This window comes from Colletes gigas, unplaced genomic scaffold, assembly GCF_013123115.1.
Source record: "Colletes gigas isolate AHSC1104 unplaced genomic scaffold, ASM1312311v1 Colletes_gigas_Sc00016, whole genome shotgun sequence".
Lineage (NCBI taxonomy): Eukaryota > Metazoa > Arthropoda > Insecta > Hymenoptera > Colletidae > Colletes > Colletes gigas.
Genome location: NW_025106645.1, coordinates 3099435 through 3117797, shown reverse-complemented (window position 1 = coordinate 3117797; position 18363 = coordinate 3099435). Strand labels below are relative to the sequence as shown.

Here is an 18363-nt window from a genome sequence, read left to right as displayed (position 1 = left end):
GTGTTCGATCAAAGTATTCGTCGTTACTTTCTATAACTTTGAGCCATCTTTCAGGCAGCTGATGAATTCCATCTCGGAAAAAATTTACGTTTTTGGACCCGATAAAGTTGTCAAGCCATTTTCGGATCTCATCCACTGGTTGGAAGTGTATATCGGATAAGGTGTGTTGCATCGACCGGAACAGGTGATAATCAGATGGAGCAATGTCTGGTGAATACGCCGGGTGCTTCAAGACGTCCCAGCCAAGACTCATTATGGTGTCTTTTGTATGGGAAGCAATATGTGGCCCGGCGTTGTCATACAACAATTTCACTGGACGTTCTCCTTTGCCAGTATTTTCGTTCCAATGCTTGACTCGAGCAGATTAATTGACGTTGGTAGCAGTACGCAGTAATTGTTTCACCCGGTACCAACAACTCATAATAAACCACACCCTTGATATCCCACCAAATGCAGAGAAGAACCTTCTTTCCGAAGCGATTGGGTTTTGCAACCGATGTTGATGCTTCGCTGGGATTTACCCATGACTTTCTGCGTTTCGCATTGTCATAGAGTATCCACTTCTCATCGCCCGTAACGATTTTCCACAAGAAAGACTTTCGACGCTGCTTATTGAGAAGAGAAAGACACGCTGCCACTCGTTGATTTTTGTTGGTTGCAGTGAGTTCACGCGGAACCCATTTCCCTTCTTTCTGGATCTTCCCCATCTCACGCAGGCGTTTGGAAATCGTTTGCTGGGTTACTCCTAACTGTTCTGCAAGTTCTTTTTGCGTTTGTGCCGCATTCTCAGCGAGCAGTTGTTCCAAATCATCGTTGTCGCACTTCCGAGGGCCTCCAGGGCGTTGTTTGTCGATCAGACTTAAATCACCGCTTTTAAACAGCTTAACCAAAATGCACACATATCATACGATACAACACCTTCACCGAGAAAGGAATAAATCGATTCGTATGCTCTTACAGCATTTTTCTCTTGTTGGAATTCGTAAAGAATGCAGTGTAGAATATGCACCTTATCTGTTGCCATTTTCGACTGTACTGAATTGAATACTTCAGAAGGTTATGTTGGGCCTTTCGCTAAACTATCTTTTGTTTTAACTAGCTATATGTCAACACTATATGACCGCAAAAGAGCGGGAAAATCTATTGACTTTAAACTTGATTTTATAACTACTTAAGGGGGTACACACGGGTAATGTAGCGCGCTGTATACAGACAAAAGGCCCGAAATATAGGTTTACAAAATAAGAGATTTTGCCCTTATGTGAGCAGCTAAACTATCTTTTGTTTTAACTATATGTCAACACCATATGACCGCAAAAGAGTGGGAAAATCTATTGACTTTAAACTTGATTTTATAACTGCTTAAGATAATTTGGATTATTCATTTGTACACCCAATAAAAGTACGTAGAAATATGACGATAATAGTGTTTAAATGCTTGTAAAGAAGCAAAAACACAGTTGTTTTACATTGAAACATAATAAAACTCAGCTGAGCATCAAATGCTGTCTCCTAATTTTTTACTAATATAGAAACTAAATTATAAAAACAAAGTAATTTATTTTGACAAGGAGCTTTTATTCCCAAGCAATACATTTTCCTTTTCACTGCGACAACGAAATTTCACACTAATTTAGGAAATGACTAAAATTGTTCTGCGTTGAAAACAGTAACAGGGAGAGGATCAACGGAAAAGCAGAAAACGCGAGAGAAATACTGGCTCGGTATTCCGACAACTCGCTTGTAATTAGCTTCGATTGTTTTAACGTTGCAACGAAACCAGGTAAGCCCGATAAAAATTGTAAAGGCTCGCCATTGGATTATCGTATCATTTCCAGAACGAAAGAGTCACGATAAATGGTCGAGATGGCCGCGATGAAATTTAGCAAAGAGCGATCAATGACTTCTAATGGATTGCCCAAGTCCTGGCTCCATTAATTGGAGGATATCGACGATCCGATCGAACGATTCACGCACACGGGGAATTCATTTCGCGAGACGAATCAATCAAGCCTGTCATTTAATATGTGGAGAACCGCTCGATTCAAAATTAATTTCGGGAATATCAGGAAATACGAGAGTCTGGGAACTTGCCAAGTAGAATACGATACGCCTGGTCAGACGAAGCACAGAAATTGTAGTATCGCGTACATGGAATATTATTTACGCTAATAAACGTACAATAACGAAGAACGTAAACTAAAACATGGATAAGGAAGGAGAAAGTAACTTATAAAACTTCCACTTTTTCAATCTATAAATTAATTTCGGGAATATCAGGAAATACAGGAGTCTGGGAATTCGCCAAGTAGAAAACGATACGCCTCATCAGACGGAGCACTGATATTCTAGTATCGCCTACATGGAATACTATTTACACTAATAAACGTACAATAACGAATCACGTAAATATTGTTGAAGAACTACAGAGTTCATTGCCTACTCTAAAACACAGATAAGAATGGAGAAAGTGCCTTATAAAACATCCACTTTTTCAATCTACAAATTAATTTCAGGAATATCAGGAAATACAGGAGTCTAGAAATTCGTCAAGTAGAAAACCATACACCTGGTCAGACGGAGCACTGATGTAGTATCGCGTAGATGGAATATTATTTACGCTAATAAACGTACAATAACGAAGAACGTAAACTAAAACATGGATAAGGAAGGAGAAAGTAACTTATAAAACTTCCACTTTTTCAATCTATAAATTAATTTCGGGAATATCAGGAAATACGGAAGTCTGGGTATTCGCCAAGTAGAAAACGATACGCCTGATCAGACGGAGCACTGATATTCTAGTATCGTGTACATGAAATATTATTTACACTAATAAACGTACAATAACGAAGCACGTAAATATTGTTAAAGAACTACAGAGTTCATTGCCTACTCTAAAACACAGATAAGAATGGAGAAAGTGCCTTATAAAACATCCACTTTTTCAATCTACAAATTAATTTCAGGAATATCAGGAAATACAGGAGTCTAGAAATTCGTCAAGTAGAAAACCATACACCTGGTCAGACGGAGCACTGATGTTGTAGTATCGCGTAGATGGAATATTATTTACGCTAATAAACGTACAATAACGAAGAACGTAAACTAAAACATGGATAAGGAAGGAGAAAGTAACTTATAAAACTTCCACTTTTTCAATCTATAAATTAATTTCGGGAATATCAGGAAATACAGGAGTCTGGGAATTCGCCAAGTAGAAAACGATACGCCTGATCAGACGGAGCACTGATATTCTAGTATCGTGTACATGAAATATTATTTACACTAATAAACGTACAATAACGAAGCACGTAAATATTGTTAAAGAACTACAGAGTTCATTGCCTACTCTAAAACACAGATAAGAATGGAGAAAGTGCCTTATAAAACATCCACTTTTTCAATCTACAAATTAATTTCAGGAATATCAGGAAATACAGGAGTCTAGAAATTCGTCAAGTAGAAAACCATACACCTGGTCAGACGGAGCACTGATGTTGTAGTATCGCGTAGATGGAATATTATTTACGCTAATAAACGTACAATAACGAAGAACGTAAACTAAAACATGGATAAGGAAGGAGAAAGTAACTTATAAAACTTCCACTTTTTCAATCTATAAATTAATTTCGGGAATATCAGGAAATACAGGAGTCTGGGAATTCGCCAAGTAGAAAACGATACGCCTGATCAGACGGAGCACTGATATTCTAGTATCGTGTACATGAAATATTATTTACACTAATAAACGTACAATAACGAAGCACGTAAATATTGTTAAAGAACTACAGAGTTCATTGCCTACTCTAAAACACAGATAAGAATGGAGAAAGTGCCTTATAAAACATCCACTTTTTCAATCTACAAATTAATTTCAGGAATATCAGGAAATACAGGAGTCTAGAAATTCGTCAAGTAGAAAACCATACACCTGGTCAGACGGAGCACTGATGTTGTAGTATCGCGTAGATGGAATATTATTTACGCTAATAAACGTACAATAACGAAGAACGTAAACTAAAACATGGATAAGGAAGGAGAAAGTAACTTATAAAACTTCCACTTTTTCAATCTATAAATTAATTTCGGGAATATCAGGAAATACAGGAGTCTGGGAATTCGCCAAGTAGAAAACGATACGCCTGATCAGACGGAGCACTGATATTCTAGTATCGTGTACATGAAATATTATTTACACTAATAAACGTACAATAACGAAGCACGTAAATATTGTTAAAGAACTACAGAGTTCATTGCCTACTCTAAAACACAGATAAGAATGGAGAAAGTGCCTTATAAAACATCTACTTTTTCAATCTACAAATTAATTTCAGGAATATCAGGAAATACAGGAGTCTAGAAATTCGTCAAGTAGAAAACCATACACCTGGTCAGACGGAGTACTGATGTTGTAGTATCGCGTAGATGGAATATTATTTACGCTAATAAACGTACAATAACGAAGAACGTAAACTAAAACATGGATAAGGAAGGAGAAAGTAACTTATAAAACTTCCACTCTTTCAATCTATAAATTAATTTCGGGAATATCAGGAAATACAGGAGTCTGGGAATTCGCCAAGTAGAAAACGATACGCCTGATCAGACGGAGCACTGATATTCTAGTATCGTGTACATGAAATATTATTTACACTAATAAACGTACAATAACGAAGCACGTAAATATTGTTGAAGAACTACAGAGTTCATTGCCTACTCTAAAACACAGATAAGAATGGAGAAAGTGCCTTATAAAACATCTACTTTTTCAATCTACAAATTAATTTCAGGAATATCAGGAAATACAGGAGTCTAGAAATTCGTCAAGTAGAAAACCATACACCTGGTCAGACAGAGCTCAGAAATTATAGTAAGGCATCCGTAAAATATTATTTACACTAATAAACGTACAATAACGAAGAACGTAAACTAAAACACCGATAAGGAAGAAGAAACTACCTTATAAAACATCCACTTCTTCAATCCACAAATTAATTTCAGGAATATCAGGAAATACAGGAGTCTGGGTATTCGCCAAGTAGAAAACGATACAACTGGTCAGACGGAGCACAGGAATTGTAGTAACGCGTTCATGGAATGTTATTTACACTAAAGAATGTACAGGAACTAAGAACCTAAACACTGTTGAAGAAGCATGGAGTTCATTGCCTATTCGGAAATACCGATGAGAAAAGAGGAAGTGGTCTACGAAACATCCACTTATTCAATCTAGTATCATTGAAATTTGATCATCGTTTCGTTTCTACGCGAAATTAAATTCCAAACGGGCGTGCATACTTCATCCCTAGAATGCAGGCACAGATTATCTTAACATCGTTCCTGGAATCGTGAACAATCCGGGTACAAAAAATGCGTCAATTTAGCAGATTGACCTGTCGATACGAAATGTTCCCAGCGTTCCATTTTAGTTATTTGTAGGTCAATCGAAGCCAGCGCGGCCTCCCTTCTTTCCTCTGACATTCGTCGTATAAGAATATTCACGCTTGGTGAAATCGATCACACGAGTACGGTTGTTTAAGTACACTCGTCGCTCGTGTTACGCGACAACAACGTCGCGTGGATTCTCCCAATTTCTCTGGTTCCTGATATTATTTAAAAATTCGTATTTTATTAATTTACACGGCACGAAAGTTCAGCCACGTTATTCAGCGCCGTTTAGAGAACGTAGGTTGACAATGTTAAAAATTTGTCCGGGCTCGAGTCTTTGTCCGACCCAACAATGAACGTTCCACTTAGATTCTCAAACATTGTGTACAATTTTCAGTGCATGTAACGATCGATATCGCGGATTGTATAGCGTTGTAGCGATACCGAATTTCGACTATGTCTTCTGTAAATGTGACCTATGGTTACAACGAGAACGATGTCACGACCAACGTTTACCAGAATCCGATTGATCCGACTGTAGCTCGAAGCGAACGTATCGGTTTTGGGAATTGCAACGCAGGACGTCGTTAAATCTCTGCCTTCTCGAGAACGTTTGACCTCGACGATTAAATTCATTAACAGGAGAATATCGATGCTCTCAAGATTTAAACCACATCGTTGTATATTACATTTTACAAAAAGTAGGTGGCTTTGAACGACACGTTTGCTCGATCGGAAGTCGTGCAAACGGCAAAGTTTTCAAAATGGATTGCAATTCGGTCGTTTTCGACGACTCGCCGCGGGAATAAAGGACAAAGTTCAGGTGAACGATAATGAGCGTTCATTTCGGAGCAATCAAACTCCTCGCGTACCCGCGAATTTTTCCTGCAACCCACCTGCGCAACCCCCCCGCGCGACGAATTCCTCCGCCGTGAAATTGTAAATAGTCGCTTCCGTAATTAAATTGAATTGTAAAAATGTTGGGAGCAGGGGGCGGGGACGTGGAAAAAAGGTGCTTATTAAAACTTTTCTACCGACGACAATTCGGAGGGAATTGGTCGAGGATATTTTTTGCCTCGCCGGACCGTGCTCGTCGAGCAGTTTCTCCCGCTTTCCAGCGGGAACCGTTTCGCTGAATCCCGTCGCTGTTTAAACATTTCCTTCGTTATTCGTTCGAACGACGAGCGAGGAATTTTTGCCCGGCGACAAAAGATTCATCGACGAAAAGGAAACCGAAGTTTCGTACGCGTTGTCCTTTCGTTCGGCGTATTCCTTCTGCTATCGGCCTCTTTGAAAATAATCCGATATCTTCCCTTTGAGAACGGAACGCGAACAACATCTGCGTTCAGCCGGCGGAAATGTTTCGTGTTTATACATTTTCAAAGGGCCCGTTCCCCTTTGACGTCCCGACAGACGATACCTCCACGACAGAAGTTCTGTCTTTCGACGCTCGTAGCGCAAAAACGAAGCGCGGATTTTACATTACAAACTCCAGAAACGCTCCGGGGCTAGCTGATACCGTTGGCTGTGTGGAGAAACGTCAGCAAACTTGTTTAAACAATATCCCCGAAGCCTGAATCGAGCATCCCCTGAGATAGAATAATATCAACCCCTTGACGTACAATGTAATGTAATTTTTCAAAGGTATAGTATTCTATTTTATTTAAATTTCTTTGTAAAAGAAATCGTGAAGAAAAAGAATAGATTTGTTTTACGAATACCTCGTGAATCTAATAATGTGCTGATTTTAATATACAGGGTGTTTGGCAACCGCTGGAAAAAATTTTAATAAGAGATTCTAAAGGTCAAAATAAGTCGAAAATCAAGAATACCAATTTGTTGATTGAGGCTTCGTTAAAAAGTTATTAACAAAATTATTGTCAAAAATTATTCATAAAATTTTGTCCATCTACATGAATTCTTTTCTCAAGAGTGGGTAGGATTTCGGGGGTATGTCTACTCACCAAAAATGATTGCAATTGGCCCCTGCAACTAAAAATAATTTTTCTAGAATGATTTGAAATTTTTTAATTACGTCGGAAAATTTCACTACCTATTCGAATTTTTTTCTTGAACGTGGATAGAATTTCGGAGGTATGTCTATTCACCAAAAATGATTGCAATTAACCTCTGCAACTGAAAATAATTTTTCTAGAACGATTTGAATTTTTTTTTTCGCCGAAAAATTTAGCCTCTGTCGATTTATCTAAAAAATTCATTTTTTATTTTTAGTAATTATGTCTGAAGCCCTATGGAAAAATTGTCTAATACTTTTTTGTAGGTACAAATGAACTCTACTTCAGAAAAAAGTTTCATTCAAATATAGTCACTATTGTAGGAGTTATGGCTGTTTAAAAAATGGACCAATCATATGGGGTTTTTCTCACTTTACGTGATTAAGGAGCAACTTTTCAAATATTTTTGGAATTTCTACATATTCTACGCCAAAATACGCGTTGTTTGCCTTTTGAAACATTAAAATCGTCCAATCCGTTCAGGAGTTATGATGTTTTAAACATACGAATTAAATTTCAGGGGAATCAATCAACGTATGGTCAGACCTATCATATTTTCAGTAAGGAATTTTTTTCTCGAAAACGCGTAGAAATTCGGGGGTATGTCTACTCACCAAAAATGATTGTAATTGACCCCTGCAACTGAACATAATTTTTCTAGAACGATTTGAAATTTTTTAATTTTGCCAAAAAATTTCACTACATATTCGAATTTTTTTCTTGGAAGTGGATAGTATTTCGGGGGTATGTCTATTCACCAAAAATGATTGTAATTTAGCCCTGCAACTGCAAATAATTTTTTTAGAACGATTTGAAAGTTTTCAATTTTGCTGAAAAATTTCACTACTTATTCGAATTTTTTCCTCGAAAGTAGATAGTATTTCGGGGGTATGTCTATTCACCAAAAATGATTCCAATTGTTCCTTTGCAACTGAAAATAATTTTTCTAGAATGATTTGAAATTGTTTAATTTCGCCAAAAAATTGACCAATGGGTATGGAACTTTAAACGTTAATAACTTTTTAACGAAGCCTCAATCAACAAATTAGTATTCTCGATTTTCGTCTTATTTTGGCCTCTAGAATCTTCCATTAAAATTTTTCCTAGAGATAGCTAAACATCCTGTATAAAACTCGATGACTCTGTGAGTAGTCTCATGATTGTCTAAACTTGAGATCAGGAAATTGTAACGAGTCAGACTCGTCATTGTATGGCAAGGGGTTAATAATTTTGATCAATACTCGTCAAATTATAATACAATTAATACAACGAAAAATTAGTAAATTGTAATAGAGATAAATTTCGATTACCTAATCACACAGGGAGACGTTTCTCCTGGATTCTGTACGATCTCAGCTTTCTTTCTGTCGCATAGTGGCAGTAGTCTCTCCTGAAACGTAGAAATCAATTACGAAATGGAGCTTGTCGTAGAGAAAGAAACGCTGGGATTCGAAACCAGCGGCCTCGGGATTACCGGCCAGACGTCCTATTCCGCGTCACTCGCCTAATTCCTGCTCGGTGTAACTTAAATACAAGCGATTCTTGCTCTAATCTCTGAAATTAACCGTTCCGCACAACATCTGTTACGGGCATAACAATCTCGTAGCAATTTACAAATTGAACGACCGATTCGGGATGTAATATCGTTACTAGGGAGCCCATCGACGCAAATTGCTAAATAGAAGGTTTGCGTGTCGAGCAACGTGTACGAGAGAGATCGTAGGTATGCGTATAATTATTTCATTTATATGTCGCGAGGAGCCTTACGGGCATGTCCTGGTTTCCACGTTCGAACGGAAACTCTGTGGCATTGTTGATTGTACGCGAATCCTTTCCCGACGAATCACAGCCGCGGCGGAATAACGCAACTCGGTACTCGACGGGGGGCTGAAAAATTTCCTTCGACAATTATTTCAAATCCCGAAACACGTTCTCGAAATGTCAAAAGCGCTCTTTCGCGGGTCGATCGTTTCTGTCATTGTGGCGTTCGTGAACGTACGAACGTGCTCTCGCGACTTTTATATAATTTCGTAACGAGGGGGCCCCGATGTAATCGTCGGGAAATAGAATTTTAATTGCGTTTCGTTTCGTACAATTGTTCGAACCGCTTGAAAAGTTTCACGAAATCGTCCACGTTTTCGGGTCAACATCGTGGCTGAACGCGACACGCTCGAAGTTAACCGACCGCGAGCTACATGTTCGTTCGATGTTTCGATTTTCAGGTCTAATAATTACACGGGCTAACTAAACATGCGGACAAGGGGAACGTGAGGAGTAAGATGGTGGACAAAGAGGAAATAACCAAAACGCCCTCGCCCGTGAACATCAACGAGGCGATCGAGGGAGAAGTGTTGAATCAAAAGACTGCTAGAAGTAAGTAACAACGATCTCAAAACCTATCCAAGCTACCAATACATTGTCTTGACAGAGATAAACATAATAGGTAACAAATAGAACTAATATTAACCCTTTCCACTCGTATGTCGCTGTACTGGCGACATTACACGTTTTACGTTTATATGTTGCCATATAGTCACCATCTTACATTGTATTACTATACATATATTTACATTTTCATTCTAGGGACCCTTGTATCAATATTTTCTTTTAGTTTCTGCTTAAATGTGTGTGTGTGTATAGAAAATAAAATAAATAAATAAAAGATAAAAGATTTTTCCTCCTGTGTTTTGGCTAATTGGTTTTGTTCCTGAGATCACTGTTCAAGAAGGGGTGAAATGCTGATTAAATTTGTGTATTTTGACAAGTTAAATTGTAATATGTTCCCATAAAAATATTTTCATTTTGATCGAATATGAAAAAGAAGTTGATTGGTAGCCTTCTCAAATGTAAATACGAGTGCAAAGGGTTAAACGTGTGAATTTAATATTTAAGATGTATTTTCAATTACAAAATCGTTAGAATACGTCAAAGTGGCTGGTTCGAAAGGACAGAATTTGTCATTAGAGTAAATCGTAAGAGACATTCGTTTCTATTTTCCGATTTCTAATCGCGCAGACGTCAAAGAGAGGTTCGGTAAAACGCGAAACGAAAAATTACACCGGAAGTAGTTGGTCCGGAAAAGGTGTCCGTCACGATGCAAGAGCGCAAAAGAAATACGAAAAAGGTGGAAGAAATATATGCAGATGTAGGTATACCGATGGCACGGGCGAGTTTTCCGAAAAACTCGTACCGTCTGCTCTCTATCCTTTTTGATATCGTCCCGCCGAGGGAAAGGAAGATTCTCGAAATAGAACCAGATTATTCCGTAGTCAGAATTACAATTTTTTTTGCGTCGTGCTCGTCAGGACGAGCTTCATCGAAGCTTTTCTTCTTGCCAGTACTTAAGAACGACCTTTTGCTACACGAGGCTGTGATAAAAAATGAAGCGGAGACCGTTCGCAAAGTGCTCAAAGAGACCGTCGACGTCGATTCCAGGAACAACGTAAGTATCCAATCGTTCGAACCCGATAAACCATTCGTAGTCATTTGGAGGAATTTTTTAACTCGAAGCTTCGTTGTCGAGACAATTTGCAAACTTACGCGTGCAAATGAATACGATTTCGCGTGTTCGACCAATGCTAGCTCTTTCTACTTGTCCACGCGTACCGATTGAATTTTCGTAGTCATTTGGATGAATTTTTTAACTCGAAGCTTCGTTGTCCAAATAATTTGCAAACTTACGCGTGCAAATGAATACGATTTCGCGTGCCCGACCAATGCTGGCTCTTTCTACTTGTCCACGCGTACCGATTGAATTTTCGTAGTCATTTGGATGAATTTTTTAACTCGAAGCTTCGTTGTCCAAATAATTTGCAAACTTACGCGTGCAAATGAATACGATTTCGTTTGTCTGACCAATGCTGGCTCTTTCTACTTGTTCACGCGTACCGATTGAATTTTCGTAATCATTTGGAGGAATTTTTTAACTCGAGGCTTCGTTGTCGAGATAATTTGCAAACTTACGCGTGCAAATGAATACGATTTCGCGTGTCCGACCAATGCTAGCTCTTTCTACTTGTCCACATGTACCGATTGAATTTTCCAAGTCTATTTTCTCGAGAACAGAGCCTCAAATGAAAAAATGGGTAATTATTTACTTTAGCGATTCCACGCCAATTTCGATGACCTTGAAATATGTTGTCAAGGTCACTGTTGTGAAGATTTTTTCTTTATACATGTTAAAATAAAAAAAAAATAATTTTATGTGTGAATTAGCCTTGGGTTGAGTTGGAGATAAAATATTAAACTTTATTCTTTATTATTATTATTATTATTATTATTATTATCATTATTATTAACAGAAATTGGAAAAATGTCTGCCGTTATATAAAAAAATTCAGGTATTCTTGTATTAAAATCATGACGACCAACGACAAATAATGTATACTGTAATCAAGCTAATATCGGATAATATTAATAAAGAAAATTGAAATAGAAGATGAATTCGTGGCCGGTATAAGAAAATCTAACCTAAACCTATTTCTAAACCTTCATTATATTAATTATTAGGTAGAAGAGTTTGGGTAAAATTTGATTACGCCAGCCGCCGCTAGGCGGCCGTCTACTCACATCGAGTTTTTAACACTAGATTTAAAAATTGCAGAACGCGTAAATATTATTTTTTAACAACTTACGTTGAATTTGATTGATGCAATGGCATGAATACATATTCTAATTAAAAGAAAAATCGTATTTTAAGTTAATCGTCAACATGAAAGGTATCAATAAATATATGTGCGATCAATGCCCGTAAATCTAGTGTTAAGCACATCTGTTATACGCATCCATTGCCGGCCGCCTCGATATATCTTTAGAAACAATAAACAATCGGCGTTTCAATATTTACACACACGCTGCTACAGTCACGTACGTATAAATAAACAGAATTCATATCAGTAACAGCGATCTTTTTGAAGAAAAAATCTTCATAACAGCGACCTTTTCAACATATTTCAAGGTCATCGAAATTAATAAGAAATCGCTAAAGTAAATAATTACCAAAAAATGTTATCATCTATTTTCAATTTGTTTTTCCACGTAGAATCACCCCCTTCTCGATCATGTCCGCAATCTTCAAAATTTACTTTATAATGGCAATTTCGATTTCCTAGACCGATTATCCGAAAATCGATTACGGGAACGAATCTGTTCCCCCCATTATATCGGATAGTCGACGGACTAGCGTAATCGTAGCGACGCGCAGAGTGCAAGCCGCAGCTCGAAATCTCGATGGAACTTTTCGCTTTGAAAATCGGGTTGGCCGCTGCAAGGGTGGAAAACGGTCTGGTTGAAAATAGAATCTTTCAGTTGGTGCCACTTCGTTAACGTTAACGTCATGCAAAACGCGTTACACGCTCCGGAGCGCGAGATAACGTGACGCGGTTGAAGCAGTGGCGTGCCACGAATATAGTGCGACGTCTGTCTGACTGAACACGGGACGTATCGCTAGTGTTCCGTCGCGACTATTAAAGGTCCATTTGCACCGGCGTTTTCCAAACCTAATCGCCTCGCCCATTGCGAAACGCTTTCACGCTGCGAAAGAAAAAAATTCCTCCACTTTCCCACAGTGTCTCGAAGTTTTTTCGTACTTCGAAACGTAATTCTTCTTTAACTCCGGTTGTACGTCCGACTAAAGACGGAATATTTCACTTCGAGTTTTATAGCGACTGTTAAAATGTCGCCGATTCTTTCTCGTGAAAGCACGCTAATGAAGGTGTCTCGGGCTCCGTACACGACGGCCCATTAAATTTACCCAGCACGGTACAGGGCTCCTCAACGAACGTAGTCCAACCAAGAAAATGGCTACACTTCGCGCAAGAATTAACTAAATATATTAAATCGTATTACAGAAATTTATATGCTTTCAAAACTGGTCATTTTCGATTTGCTTTGCACGATTGTTCGAACACTCTGTATCGAGTGAGATTATTTGCGGCGTAAAAGCGTCGAGCATGAATGAAAACGCGCGGTGGAAGCCCGTGCACATTGTCGCAAATATTCCAATAGCGGTTTCTCATTAAATGCAACGCGAATCGCTCGCATAACTGAAACTGGCTGTTTAGTATGGCCGAGCGCCGATCCATTGGGCAGCATCAAGAGGAAATACGGAGATCATCGAAATGCTGATGCAAGCGAAATGCGACATCGAGGCGAGGGACAAGGTAACGTTTCGTCGATAAATTTGTAACAAAACCGTTCGAACGGAAGATCGTGGACAAGGGAAACCCAATCCACCGTCACGTTCATAAATTGTTATCGAAACGTTCGTAGGCTACGATGAAGCTGTTCGGTGAATTTTTTAAACTCGAACCATCGATACGTAATTTATAAACGTTATTTTTGCCTGTTTAACTTTCAACGAGCCTGAATAACCGTTTGGCCAACAACGGTACAAGTAAATCATAAACACAAAGCATTCGACAACTCTATTCAGCGAAAGAATGAAAGGGGCAAAAATAAACGAGAACGAATCGATCCAGGATCCGAAAAATTGTCTGCCACCGATGAGAGATGGTACTTTGGACCACTCTTCGACAGTTACCCTTGGAGTACCAGAAGGTTCCCACAGGCTTGGCAGTTGTTCTTCGTCTTTTTGGGACACTCGAGATAACTCGGCCACCTTCTGACAAGGCCCACTCGTTTTACTTTGAAAAGCTCTTTTCTCCTTTCTTTCCTCTACTCTTTTCTTCATCCCCCGCTTTTTCATACGACTTTTCTGCTAACTCTTGTTTGACCTCTTCAGGACAAACCAGTCTTTCAGTATTATTTTTAACTTACATTTTCGTGACCCTTATGACATACTTTTCCGAGCCAAGACGTACCCAGCTAGTAACTGTTACCTTTTTTGCGATTTATTCAACTTCCTACGGTGTCGTTAAAAATAACAATTATTTAATCTAAACCTATCGAAATAAAGTATTCCTTCTTAGTAAACAATGCAGTTTTGGTAAAAGAAATGCCCTGTTCGACGTTTGAAACAGAAAAAAATCACAGCAGAACGAGGAGGTAACGCTTCATTTATGATAAATTGTATTTGGTTTCCAAGAATACCAGCGAAACCGTAGCCGGAACGTTTACGAACTCGGCGCGAATTTTGACGAGGGATAATTAAATTCTCTGTGTAATATTTGAAGTTTGGCATGCGGCCGTTGCACATGGCTGCTTGGTATGGGCACAGAGACGCCGTGAAGATGTTAATCAACGCCGGAGCAAATGTGTCTGCCGTCAACAAGGTATTCTCGTAATTACATAAATAAATATTCATTAGTTTCGGACGTCGTGTAACGCGGGATTACCGGGACTAATCGTTTAAATCGAATTAATTTGATACTCTCGACGTCCGCGGGACTCTTTTCGATCCGTTTGGCGAGCGGGGAAGCAAGAGGAATCGCACTCGATGCAGGACAAACGCTAGGAATCAGAGAATCGGGTCACGATCCATCCTGAGATTCCGTCCCGCGATAAAAATGAACCTCAAACGTGCTCTCGTCCGAGAAAAAAGTTTCCATCGTCGGGGACGTACGGATCGACAAAATTTCCAATCTTCTTGCTGAGCCCCTCGAGAACGATCTACGAAATCATCCACAAAAAATTCGACACCCATCTTTTCCAAAGTATTGGATTGATTGAAAAGCCTTCGCGTTTTGTACGAAAATAACCGTTATTCTTAGTTTGTCCTGCTTATGCGAGATATAATCAAACAATTCGTTCCGTACTTCTACGATCCGACCAAACAATTAATTCCCATGTTTGCAATCTGCTATTAAATCGAGTAAACAAATGCCTTCGATGAAAACACCCGCATATCGTCGATAGGGACGGGATTCTCTTCGTTGATAATAACTCTCAACTCCACGTTCAGTTTAATTGCCGTGGAAGAACTTTAGAAATTAACTTGAGAAATTTGTGATCGTCCAAGCTACGTTTCCCCGACTGTCGTTCGTATCACTGGAAAAATCGTTTTAATATACGAGGGTCGTTCAATAAGTCCTTGGAACATCCAAGAGCTGGTGCTCGTAGCATCGAAAACTTTTGTTTTTAGTAAGCATCATGACTCACTAAGACAGCTGTCTAATTCTCAGTTATATCCACCACACGATTTCATTTTTATTGTGCATTGAAGCAAGAAACTTTTGCATATTTAGAAAAATGGAAGAAAGTGAGTTTCGAGCGGTGATTAATTGCATTTAAAAGGCTTAACGCCGAAATAGATCAAAGCTGAGTTGGATGAAGTTCATGGCACATCTGCTCCTGTGTTTGCAAATATTTACAATTGGGTAAATGAGTTTAAACGTGGTCGTACATCCACAAATGATGAACGTCGTTCGGGACGTCCAGTGAAAATGACTATTCCCGAAATGATCAACAAAATCCAAGATACGGTTTTGAATGTTCAACGAATCAAAGTGCACGAAATAGTTGAGACCACAGGCATATCGCAAGGTACAGTGTTTTCAATTTTGCACGAAAAATTGGGTATGAAAAAAATCTCGGCAAGATGGACGCGTTTGCTTTCAGTGGAGAATAAACCCAATCGTGTGGTCGACTCTAAGGCTGTTTTGACGCTTTTTTGACGAGTTTCTACGTCGATAAATAACTGTGGATGAAACGTGGATACACCACTACACTCCAGAGACAAAAGAACAGACAAAACAGTGGGTTTTTTAAGGCAAAAGCGATGAAATCGGCCGGCAAGGCGATGGCCACAGTTTTTTGGGATGCATGCGGAATCATCGACACCGATTACTTGAAAAAAGGAAAAACAATAACTGGAGAGTATTATGAGTCGTTATTGCACCGATTGAGCGAAGAAATAAAAAACAAACGTCCCCATTTGAAAAAGAAAAAGATCCTCTTCCACTAAAACACTACACGGGTGCAAAATCATGGAATTAAAGTTCGAATTATTGCAACATCCACCGTATTCACTAAATTTGGCCCCCAGTGACTTCTTTTTATTTCTAAATTTAAAAAAATGGCTCAGCGGACAACGGTTCACGTCGAACGAGGAGGTCACCACCCAAACAGATGCCTATTTTGAGGACCTTTCGAAATCTTACTTTTCAAATGACTTAAAAAAGTTGGAGGAACGTTTGGAAAAGTGTACAAAGCTAAAAGGAGATTATGTTTAAAAATAAAAAAAAAATCTACCTAAACTAATTTGTTTTTCTGCCTTTTTCCAAGGACTTATTGAACGACCCTCGTAGCTTTTCGACGAATAAAACGCGAGGACTTTCGACCCAATTACACCGACATTAGCGAGATAAGGGATGTTTGTATAACTTTTCGTGCGTTAATCGCGTTACGTGGAGCACGAATGCAACGCTGCTCGTTTGAGCCGCAACAGAAGTAATATCAGTGTTCCTTTGTCGCAGAAACAATACACTCTTTTAATGTGTGCCGCCTGGGGCAGCAACGTCGGGGTAGTCGAGTACCTCGCGGAGGCCGTGGAATCGTTGAACGGCGATGCAACCGATTGCACCGGTGCAACTGCACTCCATCACGCGGCTAGTGCCGGTCACCCTACTGTGATAACGGCGCTCTCCAGCATACCTCGGCTCGAGCTAAATGCCACCGACAAGGTAAAACCCACCAGCCATCGTAATCGACGAGTTATTCGGGACAAAGGGACAAACGCATCGGCTAAAACATTTTATTTAACCAACGCGGCACGTTCTTCGAAATTCTGTACAAAAACTTTTAAGACTCCAACGTATCGGCGAATATTAAAACTCCAGAAGCCATTACATTCTTCGTTTAATACCTGTAATACATTTTTCGTTGAATTTCAGAAGAGAGTAGGCAGGGGGGAGGCAAGAAGTAGGTTAATCGATCGCGGAAGCTTTTCGTTTCAGATTATTATACAACGGCCAATACTTAACATTTCCGAAAAATGAAAACGAAAAACGAAATTTAATTAGAAGAAAATCGATATCGGTCGAGTGAGTGTTTAACGCGACGATTTCGAGGCTCAATTTTTCTGTAATAATAATAATAACGAACAACGTAATAGTTAAATGGACTGGATTAACCTCTTAATGATTGCTTGTGCGTTTTAAAGAGCCGATGATGTTGCACCGAGGATGTTTCAAGGATATAAAATTTCCGAGGGAAAAAGAGATGTCCCGCGAAAATTTATCTAAATTGCATGCACGTATTTCGAGGTCCACTTTATATCCCTCTCCATCTCGAGCAGAGAAGTCAGGAGAGCGTCGCTTTATTCATGTAGAAGCTGCTCCGTTGCGCTAAGCATTCATCTACAATCCAGGATCAACTTACCCGTGACGCAGATACTCGAGGCCTCTGTAGCCATCGCCCACGGCATGAATACGTAGTTCGAACTTGCACGATATATCTATACGCATCTAAGCTTACCTAAAACTGTATGGCGCAAGGTGAAACGGTTGATCGAAACCCTAGGTGCGAAACTGCAATGGAGAAAATCATAACATTGCATTATTCTTATTATTAGTTGCCTTATTATGTTTCACAATTCAAACTTTATAGTATATACACATTCCATATTGCCCAACGTGTGTTGGAACCCATGAACGCAATAAATTCTGGAATTCTAATTTCTGGTATTGTTTGAGCCGGACAATATAACTTCCAAACGTGAATCAAGCTCAGAATACAATCGCCATTGTTAATTAACACGCATTTATGCTTTTGGTAGAAAGGTAGTTCGAAATATATCGACGCAAAATTTTGTATTAATATTTCGAATAGCCCCATTTCTCCCGCGTTTTTTACGCGAACATCCCGTTAGGAATACTTATGACTCCCCCGAATTATTGCGGTCGCAAGTTTATTCTAATGCTCGAGGACGATTTGCTCGCTATACTTTGAGATATTAATCCGTTTGAAATTGGGACGGAAATGCAAATATCCGCGCGCTGGCGGATGCAAAGGCAAGAAACTTCAATTTATGCGGGAACTGGTTCACGCTGGTTCTTCC

The 18363-nt window shown here is 39.1% G+C and overlaps 1 protein-coding gene across 1 annotated transcript in view; it reads left to right on the top strand.

Moving 5' to 3' along the window:
* Positions 1-18363, top strand: part of LOC122400214 (ankyrin repeat and death domain-containing protein 1A-like) — a 37428-nt gene that overhangs the window by 13739 nt on the left and 5326 nt on the right. Inside the window, exons 2-6 of the mRNA XM_043401556.1 lie at positions 9629-9779; positions 10745-10848; positions 13469-13567; positions 14540-14638; positions 16781-16987. Coding sequence (XP_043257491.1) covers positions 9686-9779; positions 10745-10848; positions 13469-13567; positions 14540-14638; positions 16781-16987 — 603 coding nt within the window. The 5' untranslated portion in view covers positions 9629-9685. The remainder of the gene's footprint in view (positions 1-9628; positions 9780-10744; positions 10849-13468; positions 13568-14539; positions 14639-16780; positions 16988-18363) is intronic.